Genomic DNA, 12,325 nt, shown 5'->3' on the forward strand with positions numbered 1-12,325 from the left:
ATGTTTGCATCGAAGTACAGTACAATAACACAGACACCTCTTCACCTTATTTATATTTTATACTTCAGTATTCTCGTTTATATTTTACTGTATTTTCTCATTTTTTTTATTCTTTCAAACCAAAAGATAAGCGCAATTGTGTGCTTAGTGTACGAGAGAGAGAGAGAGAGAACAACCGAGGTATGTTCACATCAAAGTTCAAGTACAGCAACACATATACTCACGCTCATTTACTTTATTTATATATTTTATGCTACAGTATTCTCGTTTATATTTTTACTATATTTTCTCATTATTTATTTTTTCAAACTAAAAGATAAATGCAATCGTGTGCGTAGACTACGAGAGAGAGAGAGACAACTGAAGTATGTTTACATCGACATCGAAGTCTAAGCACAGTAGCACACACACACATCCTTTACTTTTTTATCTATACTGTATGCTACAGTATTCTCGTTTTTACTTTTACTGTATTTTCTAATTTTTTTATATTTCAAATCTAACCATAAATGTCATCGTGTGCGTAGAGTACGCACGTATGCACACACTTATTCCATGCCGTCAGTGAACTTGGTACAGCCTGTTTGGTTTTGTCTCGCCTACATATGAAATTTGCATTTTAAATATTTTTTATGGTGGTTAGGAATGAAGTATCAACACTGATAAAATATTCTCTTGTGTACTGTTATATGTGTGATAATCATAATTAGAGTCAACTAAACTTGTAATGAAATAAGGTACAGTAAATCATGCAAAGCAAAAAGTATGATAACATATACCTATGTATGCACGCATTCATTCAATGGCAGCGTGAATTCCAGGAGTTTGTTTAGTTTCTTGTTTAATGTTTATGGTGCAATAATTCATATTTCATTTAAGGATATGTACAGTACTCAGAGGGGGGGGGGATTGAGGTATGTTTACATCAGTAAATAAAAGAATAGGGAAATAGCTGTTTTGTGATTTTGAGGGATCTTACTTTAACATAAAGTATGCTAGTTAACCTTTGTATACCCATTTTACATTCATTTACAAAAAAATAATTCCATTAATACATTTAGTTTCTTTTAACAAGTAAAAAATTATTTTCATGATTCTTCCAGTAGTAGGCTCAATCAGCAGATTCTGACAACGTAAACATTACAAATTGAGAGACGATTTTTTTTATACATATTACGATGATAATATATCAGTATAACAATAGTATAAGTGAATCCTGTAAGTAAAATAAGTTTCATTACCATTACCTCTATCTTAAAGACAGCTTGAGCCTAGGTCTGTGGCTCACACGTAGCCTACACATTTTCATCTTGTATATGTAATACAGTACAATATGGTAACAACTCATACGGAAGTTACTGTATAAAAATACATTAATGGTCATGAAACCATGGTAGGCTTTGAGCAAACACAGGTAGGCTACCTGCTTACTGAACTGTATTATTTATGAGAGAGAAAAAGAAGGGTTGCATTTTTTTTTCAAAGTGTATTTAAACAGTACATTTTGTTACAAATATGGGGAAAAAAGGTAAAGAATTGCCTTTTGCATAGTTTTCAGTTTAAAGTGTGATGGTGGTTGTTTATATGCACAGAGTGTTTACATTTATGTGGTATTGACAAGGTTAGGTGAGGAAGGGTACAGAGTTGCCCTTGAACATCCCTAGATATTTTTACTCTCCATTATTCGCAATTTGCCATTATCCGACGGACCCTTGGCTCTATTAATCCTTGTAATTAAAGGAGTACTACTGCACTATGTTTTTCTAACTGCTGCTCACCTTTTTTTTTTATTACATGTCCAAACCATCTCTGTCCTTGATATTTCTAGTAAATCTTCAATGAATAAGCAAGAGTAAAAGATAGAAAACTGAATATCGTCCAACACGTGAAGATTACACTGAATCACTCAGAATAAATACGCGAAAAAAGAGAGATCTGAATACGTTTCAACAAGCTAACCACAGCAGTGAGAAAGGAAGTATTTTAGGTTGAGGTTGATTAAACTTTCGAAGAACAAGTATTATACTTCCTTTCTATAATTGTTCTGGCATGTGTTTATCATTTCATGTAGTGTTAGCCATTAATTTTCGTTGAGGTTATAAGAAATATAAGATTTTCTTTTGATGTCAGTGATAGCAGTTTGGTTATCCCACAGTTTGATTACCTTTTATTGGGTGTTTTCCTTCTACTTATTTTTCCTTGTTTGTTAAAGTTGATCTTTCTGAAGCAGTTTGAGAGAAATGTATTATTTCATTTTTATTTACGTCTTTAGTGGTTTTTTTTCTTTTCTTTTTTTATTGGGAATTTTACGATAGCATTATCAAAGGATCTGATGAGACATCATTTTCATACACCTTGTAAACCTTTCCCTTTTTTACTAGTTGTAATTTTTCAAAATTCGTCACCACACGCTGATGACCATAATTGTTTTGACTCCAAAATACCCCAGGAAAATCAATAAGTCAATTGCTAAGCCTTTGGTGTCCTTCAATGGATCCCCGAACAAAGGACTTTTACTCACCCTGCCGTAGAAGTCGGAAGGATTTTCAGTTGGTGTCTGCTGGAGCAGGAGGCTCCAAGTATAGACAAGGGCGTACGTCATGGTGGATGTGTCAGGAGGAGGATCTGTGAGCTGTGACTGCCTGAGTATCGTCAGTTTAGACAACTCCCACAATCCTCTGTGCAGGAACCAGAAGGATAAACCAACAGCCAAGCAACTCATGACGACTGCGATCCACATGGTCACTGGAAGGGGTCATCAGGTGAGAATTTCGCAATTGCATTTACAGTATTATGTCAGGGAATGAAACTGTAGAATTCTTTTTTCTTGCTGATTCACAATTATGTTACTTCAGTGTCTGCTGTACTTGTAATTTTCAGTGACTAACTTCCCTAATGGCTGGACTGTGCAGAAACTATTGTACTGTTTTCATTTATTGGCACTATATTGTATGGAAGCTTTCATAGGAAGTTAAAGGTCTTTCGAGTATCTTCCATTTAACTGTGTAATAATAATAATAATAATAATAATAATAATAATAATAATAATAATAATGCGGCACTTTTGTGAATTACATCCCCTCACGAAGGTGAGGTATTTATGTCGGAATTGGGATCATAGAGAAAATATCGGTGCAATTGCTGTATCAAGAATGGTTAAAAAATTCAGTGAATTAAGAAACTGGGTTAATCCGTATTTCAACAACTACATCCTTGTGTCCAAGTGCTGTAATCAAATAGAATTTATAAGTTTATCAAAATTCCACGAGCTATTTGTACGTTGTGAAAAATTCAGTGAATTAACAGATTTGAATTAAATTGAATTTGAAGTTCTATATAAGTGGTTAAAAAGATGGTACATTAAAAGATATAAATTTATCCTAATTTCTATTGCAATATCCACATATTGAAAGATTCAGTGACTGCAGCACTCTGAATCCATCCCATAGATTCTCATAAGTATTTAGGAGTAAAGATTCTCGATGTAGATAAAATGAGAGATGCGAATCACAGAGATAGAAGAAGCAAAAAAATTTAAGATGTGTGCACAAAATGAAAATAATCCAGGCGTGACATTGAAAGCACTGGTTGGAAAATGTAAAGTGATAGTTGAACGAAGTCTCCTCTATGGAAGTTAAGTGTAAAAATCGAATGCAATGAGAGAAGGAAAGTGGACACTGTAGAGATTAATTGTTCCTGTAGTGTTTGTGGTATAAGAATTGGAAACCCTGTAGGGGTAGTGCCATCAGTGCTCCTCACGTAGGCATTACTTAAGGGTCTTTGCAGTGTCCCTTTGGGCCCTAGCTGCAACCTCTAATTCCTTTTACTGTACCTCCGTTCATATTCTCTTTCTTCCAGCTGACTTTCCACCCTCTCCTAACAATTGTTTCATAGTGCAACTGCTAGGTTTTCTTCCTGTTACACCTTTCAAACCTTCTTACTGTCAATTTCCCTTTCAGCGCTGAATGGCCTCATAGGTCCCAGCACTTGGCTTTTTGCCAAAATTTTATATTCTATTCTATAAGAACTGGAAAGGTCAGAAATGTAGATATACGTAGAAGGAATGGTAAAAGAATGATTGAAGGTGGTTAGGTCATGTGGAAAGAATGGAGATGATGCAACTGAGAGTTGGTCAGAAGGAGCAGAGGAAAACTAAGGAAGGGATGGACAGATGGCATGAAAGAGGTATTGGAGGGGAGGGGAGAAGAGAGGCCTTAACATCCAAGAGGTAAGAGAGTGTGAGGAAGCTGGAGGTGAATGGTATAATGTTAGCAGGTGTTCCTATATGTTGCTGGTGAGCCTTTTATGTATTTGTGGTAATTTTCTAATATTGTGGAAATTCTCTGCTCAGAGTTGATCCACGATTCTGAGTTTTTAAGTGTAAATGTAGCAGTGATGATTGACATTTCAGAAGAATCACCTCTATATGACCAATAGCTGGGTATGCTATCCATACCCGGGATCCTGGAATGTCACACCGGCACTTAAGACAAAATCTGGGTGTGGATTATCACAAAAAAGAAAAACCTACGCATGAACTCTGATAGCTCTATGGGATTGGATATCTGGTACCTTTAAAGAAATAAGTGTATACAAGCCAGCCTTCAGTGAAAGCGCTTACTGGTGAAGGGCCTAATGATGGCCAGGTACTGCGGCAGGCGCTGAGGTTTGAGAGTGACGATGAGGAAAGGCTCTGGAGCATACATCCTGGTGAAGTCGACGACGGAGTTCCTCGTGGACGAAGGGAAGACACACGTCCCAAAATCAGCCTCCTCTTTGACGAGGGCATTGATGAGGCCTGTCCATGTACCGTTGTCGAGGAGTTGACCCCACTGGTCGTCAATGGGCATGAATGCCCTGAACCTTATTTGGGAAAAGAAATGTGCTCATTGACCACATATCGTCATCTTGCAAGACACATAGCATCAATAAACGATACAATTATTAGACGGTAGTGCCCAGCGGGGTCAAGTTGCATGATGGAAAATGACTTGTCCTGGGTGCTGGCTCAGCATCAAAATAAGTAAAATAAAAGCCATAATTAAGATATGATGACCTGGAGGGATGTTTAATGTTTAAATATTCACCGTATTATTTCAAATTTACATATTTTCTAAAGTCTTATAAATGATTTGCATGTTATCCTGTCCCTGACTAGTATTCTGAGTGAAGGGGACATTTGGTGCGCCTTCCATCCTCTACTACCCCTAGGTCTAGGAAGTCCTCCATAACCCTACCTCATAATTCTCCAAGAAGTTTAAGCCTCACATTTGCCCTTTTATGCTTTTGTTTTCTTGTTTTTTGGTTCCGGTTTAGATAAGCACATCAGCTACCGCCAATTTGAATCTTTGTGTTGGGAAAATTGCATTGGAATTTCGATTTACTGAAATGAAGATAGTTTCGATTCATGCGCAGAAACACCTTGAACCTCGTGGATCATTTTTATCGGTGTGGAAAGTGTAGAGGTACACATCAGTTCTCTTTTCCCCTCTAACACCTTACTACACTCAGCAAAGCAGCAAAGAACCTGTGCTGTCACAAAACTGACTGATTCTGAAATAACCAACATTTTTTGGATACGTACGGTAATTTTTTCTTTGTATTTACTGTTCTCAATTATTCCATTGGTTTCTGTCAAATACTCAAATGGAAAAGTGACTTTCATCTTCATAGTTATTATTTATCTGCTTTTGCCTAAATTGCAATGGGGAAATAGTACTTGATTATCTTTCTGTGCAGTCAATTATTCTCTTTATTTTACTCAAGTTAAAGGACATTTTTTTTTCTTAATTATCGTGGAGTTGTCGATTCTCATTTAGAACAAGAATTATATTTGAAAACTGGCGTCACAATAAATGTGATCCTCGATGAGGAAATATATTCTTTACCAAAACTTGAATTGTTACAATAATTTTATTTTATTATTCATATTGAAATTGTATTTTATTACTCTCCCTGAAATTGTTATTTATTGTTCCCAATGAAGTTATATTATAGTATTATTACTGGAATTGTTTTTGTTTTTCTCACTGAAACTTCAGTTTATTTTTTGCTCACTGAGCTTTGTTATAGATTATTGTACTTAAACAGCAATTTTTTTTGTCACTGAAATTGCAGTTTTTTCATTCTCAGTGAACTCTTGCTTGTTTAAACTGACATCTTTCAAATGGGTGATTGTTTGGCTTGGTTGATGGTAAATGGGATCCATAATTAAGATGTCAATACTCTTAGCTTTAATTGCCAGGTATAAACCAATAACAATTATATGAAAAAGTCTTTCAATATAATTCACTTTGTCATCTTATAGCCAGGTAACCTTGGAAAATGACAACAAAAGGCAGTAGGTTGTGCAATATATCTTAGTTTGTGTCCCCTATTACAGTTACTGGAGAAAGTAGACTTTTTACAGTAATCTCTTATCTGGATCACCATTATCCGACACTTGACATTGTCCAACACATCCGGAACAAGGTTCCAAAGATGCATATATATAATTTTCAAAAAATTTGTAAAAACTCCCCTCTGATGGTTGGCAATGCTTTGCGGCCTCACAAAAATGTTGATAACACTGCTTACACTCAAACTGACTGAGAAAGGGTTTTGAGGGGTGGGGGAAGCTTTGAGAAGTTTCCAAGATGGGGGAGGGGGGGGGTTAGATGGCTGGGTGCCATGGGAGAGGAGAGTCAGAGTGGAGAGATGGAGAGAGAACAATAACCAAGGTATGTTTACATCGAAGCCTAAGTACAGTAAACACACAACTCCTTTACTTTTTTATATATATATACTATGCTACAGTATTCTCGTTTATGTTTATTCTGTATTCTCAATTTTTTTGTTTTTCAAACCAAAAGATAAATGTAATTATATGAATAGGGTATGCACAGTAAATATGCACACACATTCATTCGATGGTGTCTTTGAACTTGCTACAGCCTGTTTGGTTTTGCCTTGCCTACATGTGAAATTCGCATTTTAAATATTTTTACGGTGATTAGAGATGAAATATCAACAGCGATAAATTTTCTCTTGCGTACTGTCATGATATGTGTGATAATCATACAGTACTTAGAGTTAACTACATTTGTAATGAAATATGGTACAATAAATCAAGCAAAGAAAAAAAGAATGGCAATACGTACTTACGTATGCACGCTCTCATTCGATGGCGTTGTGAACTACCTGGAGTTTGTTTAGTTTCGTGTTTTTATGCTTATAATACAGTAATCCATATTTCATTAAAAGATTTGTACAGTACTGAGATACGGCAGAGAGAGAGAGAACAACTGAGGTATATTTACATCGAAGCCTAACACAGTGACACACACTCCATCACTATTTTATTTATAATTTATGTCTGGTACATATGTATGCATGCACTCATTAATTCAAATAACTTTTTAATAGTGTTCTGAAAATTATATTCTTTTGAACAGTTGCCATCAAGAAACGCCATGTGTGATAAAGATGTAAATACAGGGTGTTGCAGTGTATTGCAAACACTGTGTATTACAAACCAAACAACTTTCATTGTTGGTAGATTGTAATAGGCCAGGCTTTCAAACAAGATTACCAGACTTATGGCTTATATAGCACTTCATAACCATCTCTTATAATTAACAACCATTTACCAAAGAACTGACTTAAACAACATCGAGTATGACATAAACCTCGAATCGGGGAACAGCTGTTTTGCGATTTTGAGGGATTTTACTTGAACGTAAAGTATGTTCGTTTACCCTTGTATACGCATTTTACATTGAGTTATAAAAATGAAAATAATTCCATTAATACATATGTTTCATTTAGTAGCTAAAAATTATTCTCCTAATTCTTTTGCTAGTAGGCTCATCGGCTGATTCTGAGAACGTGAACAACACAAATGGCGGAACAAATGATTTTTTATACATATAACAAGAGAAAAATACAGTACAAATGGATTCTGTAAGTAAAATAACATTTCATTACCATTGCCATTTTCTTAAATACAGCTGTAGTAGCCTGTCTGACTAATGCAAATGGATAGGCTAGCCTAGGTCAGTAGTTCACACACACATTTTGTATATCATGTATGGTAATACAATATGGTAACATCTGATAAGAAAGTTGGTCTAAATACAGGTAGGCTACCTGCCCAATGAACTGTGTCATTTACGAGAGAGAGGAAAAGAAGCGGTTGCACTTTTTTCAAGGAGTATTTATGCAGTATATTTTATTATAAGTAATGGTAAAAAAGGTAGATCATTTCCTTTTGCATAAAGTTTTCAGTTTAAAGTGTAATGGTTGTTGTTTGTAAGCATACTGAGTGTTTACAGTTCAGTAGTGTTGACAGGGTTAGGTAAGAATAGGTACAGAGTTGCCCTTGAACACCCCTACATTTTTTTACTTGCAGTTATCCAGATTTCGCCATTATCTGACGGGCCCTTGGCTCTATTAATTTGGATAACTGAAAGATTACTGCATTTGTTTATATTAGCTTGCAGTAAGTGCTGTCATAGATCACTGGGTAACTTCTGTTGATGGATTTGACCAGTTGTGTTGGTGAATCAAAGAAAACTGTTCCAAATAACAAGGAAATTTTGTGCATCAATATAGTCTTTTGTTATTACTTTGCAAATAACTGATTTCATGTGTCGAAGAGCATACTGATCGAGACGCCACTTACTGAAATAATTCAAGTGCTATTTATTTCGCATCTAATCGTGTTTTGGTGTCAAGGACCATATTTACTGTGATGCCAGTTTTTAATTATTGTTCCAAAACAGGCAATGCAAATTTAGCCATGCTTGAACAGATCGACTCCAAACATGAAACCCCAAATGAGGAGCAGTTTTAAGGACAGTACTTGGACCACAAGGAAATGAGCCTACAGAAACCAAATGGATGAATCGATGAAGACTATTCATGGTGACTTCGAACTTAATATAGATTTGTGATAATACTGAATCTCAATGTACACAATATAAACAAAAGTTTGAGGAATATAGTTAATCTCAGACAGTTTTGAGACATCACGGCTCCTTTTCAGTTGTATCCATTCTGAAGAGATAGACAAAGTCACAAAACTGTCTGCCCCTTGGACTTATGATTTATTTAAAAAGAAGTTACAAGAGATACGTAAACAAATAAACATAACCCACTTGATGGAAAAATTTAAAAGATGGCAAAGACTTACGTTAGATTCATTTTCTCAGCCATTTCCCTGAGCATTCGAATTTCCAAGCAATCTACAAACTGGACCGATGTTCCGGGCTTATCTGTATCCCGTATGAAGTCAACGATTGGGGGCAAGGGCTTCGATACCATCCGTAAAGTGTATCCGTTGAAGTCCTTGAATTGGTCTAAGGAGAGATGAATTCATCCTATGGATTAGTCGAGCGAAGAAGTGACTAAATTCATTTTATGAATGATTCCAGGGAGAATAATTGAATTTTGCTCGTGGGCGTTACTCAAAGAGCTGTGATCGACGTCGTTTTCCAATTTATACTTGAAAGAGATATGCAAATGCGCTCTAGGAATTCTGATTATGTAAAGGTGAGTTACTTTACTCAGTGACACGAATAGGGCACTTCTCAGTCGTTCAAGGCCGTAATAATAAAATCTAAGTGCAAGGTACTTATGTCATTAGTGAAAATTAATTGGTAAACATGTAAGTGAGCAGATGCAAATGAGAAAATAGAATTCCAAAACTTGTGATTCTTACCGGGAAAGAAATTTCTTTGGCGACTCCAGCCAGATTTCGGGTACCAAGTGTCTGTCAGGACCACTTTGCTTCTTCCAGCGTCACAGAACAGGCACCGGAGATATGCTCTTATACTCCCTGTGGGAAAATCCTACTTGTTATATTTGCGCATTAAATCTGAATTGGAAAAGGAAGTTTTCATGATTTTATGTGTTTCCGTTTTTGTTCTGTAATATTTTTCGGCAAGTCTTTAAAAAGAAGATTGAGGCAAATCCATCTGGCAATTCACTGATCACTGCAGGCCCTTTTTAACGTTCTAGACATACCTGCATGTTGTGTAGATGCTGGCAAGTATTTTCCTGTAGTAGACTCCATAGGCTTTCTTTCCCAGCCGCTAGAGACCACGGCGAAGTAGAGGGCGTGGACGGTATTTCGAAAGGCGTGACTCATGAGGAAGTCTCCTTCTCCTCCAGGCAGCCCTATGGCCAGCACTTTCATATGCGGGTACTTTGTGATGCTCAGCTTCTGTAGAAAACTGTATATGGGTGGAGAGAGAGAGAGAGAGAGAGAGGCAAAAGGAAGACAATAAGAATAAAGGGGGGAACAGGGAGACAGTGTAGTGTATGGACATTTGAAAGAGAGATACAGAGAGAGAAACGTAAGAGTAGGCAGTAGAGAGGGAGGGAGAGATTTATTGCCATGAGACAGAAATTCCTTGCTATGCATTGTTAGAAATTCCCTACTAAGCATTGTGAGTGATATGTTAATAATCCTGATATCAATATTCTGAGAATCGGGTAAATAACTGAATTTACTATTTTCATTTTATATAGAACTTAATATGCACCGGAAATGAGGAGGAACCACGTGAATACTTTACCTTACAGAAATGCTGTAAGAAGAGTTAGTCAGGTAAACAACCACGAATCTGCAGCCAATCGTCTTTCTTCGACCTATCAAGATGCGTTCTGTTAATTCGTTCGTCAGTTGCGCATCTTGCACCATCTGCGTCATCAGCTGACGATCCACGAGGACAAACGGCCAGTTTCTCAAATAAAGAGTCCTTGAAGGATATTATAAATTAAATCTTGAAATAAAAGAAAGCACTGATAATCGTTAAAAATTTTTTCTTGGACGAATACAGGAAAAGTGACTGACACTGACAGCAAGCACAAGCAGTAGAAGATTGGTGTGGTCATCTATCGAGAAACCATACAATTTAAGATGTTTAGAATCATTAACACTATTTTAATGACAGCAGCTCATGTGTCCAATGTCATCCACCCAAACTTTACACTATCATTAACTTTTTACATATGCATGAACAAAGTACTGTAAATACTTCTCTTGAAGCATAGTAAGAATTGCGATTATCATTAGTATATTCAGTATATATACTGTGTGTGTATATAATATATATATATATATATATATATATATATATATATATATATATATATATATATATATATATATATATATTTCTATAAGTGAATGTTTGTATGTTTGTCCATATGTTTGTATGCTATAGAAATCCAAACCGCTTGACCGATCTAGACAAAATTTGGACCATGGACATCATTTGACCCAATTTAAATAATAGGGTTGGTTTCAATCCTGTACCCCGCCCCTTGCCCTTGCCCTTCCCCCTCCCTTTAACTTTTTAATTTATGTGGTAAATAATCTACAGGTTAATCATACCTTATTTCTATATATCTAAATAAACTCTGCAAGTTTATCATACCTCATTTCATGTACTCGATACCATAAAAATATATTATTGAAAATGCTTTTCTTTCCAGTGATTATTAATTCTTTATCAAGGTTTAGACAGTCACCACAGTAATACTTTGATAAAATGAATAGTCACTACAGTAATACCCGGATAAAAAGGAACAGTCACTACAGTAACCCTGGGATAAAAGGGACTGACAGTACAAGAATACCTGGATAAATGGGACAGTCACCACAGTAATACCAACTGGATAAAAAGGACAGTCGGCACAGTAAAACCTGGATAAATGAGACAGCCACCACAGTAATAACTGGATAAATGGGACAGTCACCACAGTAATATCTGGATAAAGTGGACAGTCACGACAGCAGTGTCTGGATAAAAGCGACAGTCAGCACAGTAATACCTGGGTAAAAGGTACAGACAACAGTAATGCCTGGAAAAATGGGACAGTCACCACAGCAATTTCTGGATAAAATGGACAGTCACCACAGTAATACCTGCATAAAATGGACAGTCACCACAGTAATACCTGCATAAAAGGGACAGTCACCACAGTAATACCTGGATAATAGGGGCAGACAGTACAGTAATATTTGGATAAATGGGACAGTCATTACATTAATGTCTGGATGAAAGGGACAGCCAGCACAGTAATACCTGGATGAATGGGCAGTTAGTACTGTATTACGTGGATAAATGAGACAGCCACCAGTGTAATACCTAGATAAAAGGGACTGTCAGAACAGTAATACTTGGATAATTGGGACAGTCATTACAGTAATACCTGGATGAAAGGGACAGTCAGCACAGTCATACCTGGATAAAATGGAGTCACCACAGTAATCCCAGGATAAATGGGATAATCACCAGAGTGATATCTGGATAAATGGGACAGTCAGTACAGTAAT

At 36.3% G+C, this 12,325-nt stretch overlaps 1 protein-coding gene across 1 annotated transcript in view; it reads right to left on the reverse strand.

The window, feature by feature from the left end:
• LOC136825308 (glutamate receptor-like) overlaps nt 1-12,325 on the reverse strand; it is a 104,175-nt gene that overhangs the window by 6,657 nt on the left and 85,193 nt on the right. Inside the window, exons 3-8 of the mRNA XM_067081443.1 lie at nt 10,560-10,742; nt 10,006-10,214; nt 9,701-9,817; nt 9,173-9,338; nt 4,622-4,863; nt 2,522-2,745 (exon numbers count right to left, since the gene is read on the reverse strand). Coding sequence (XP_066937544.1) covers nt 2,522-2,745; nt 4,622-4,863; nt 9,173-9,338; nt 9,701-9,817; nt 10,006-10,214; nt 10,560-10,742 — 1,141 coding nt within the window. The remainder of the gene's footprint in view (nt 1-2,521; nt 2,746-4,621; nt 4,864-9,172; nt 9,339-9,700; nt 9,818-10,005; nt 10,215-10,559; nt 10,743-12,325) is intronic.

This window comes from Macrobrachium rosenbergii, chromosome 37 (assembly GCF_040412425.1).
Source record: "Macrobrachium rosenbergii isolate ZJJX-2024 chromosome 37, ASM4041242v1, whole genome shotgun sequence".
Classification (NCBI taxonomy): Eukaryota; Metazoa; Arthropoda; class Malacostraca; order Decapoda; family Palaemonidae; genus Macrobrachium; species Macrobrachium rosenbergii.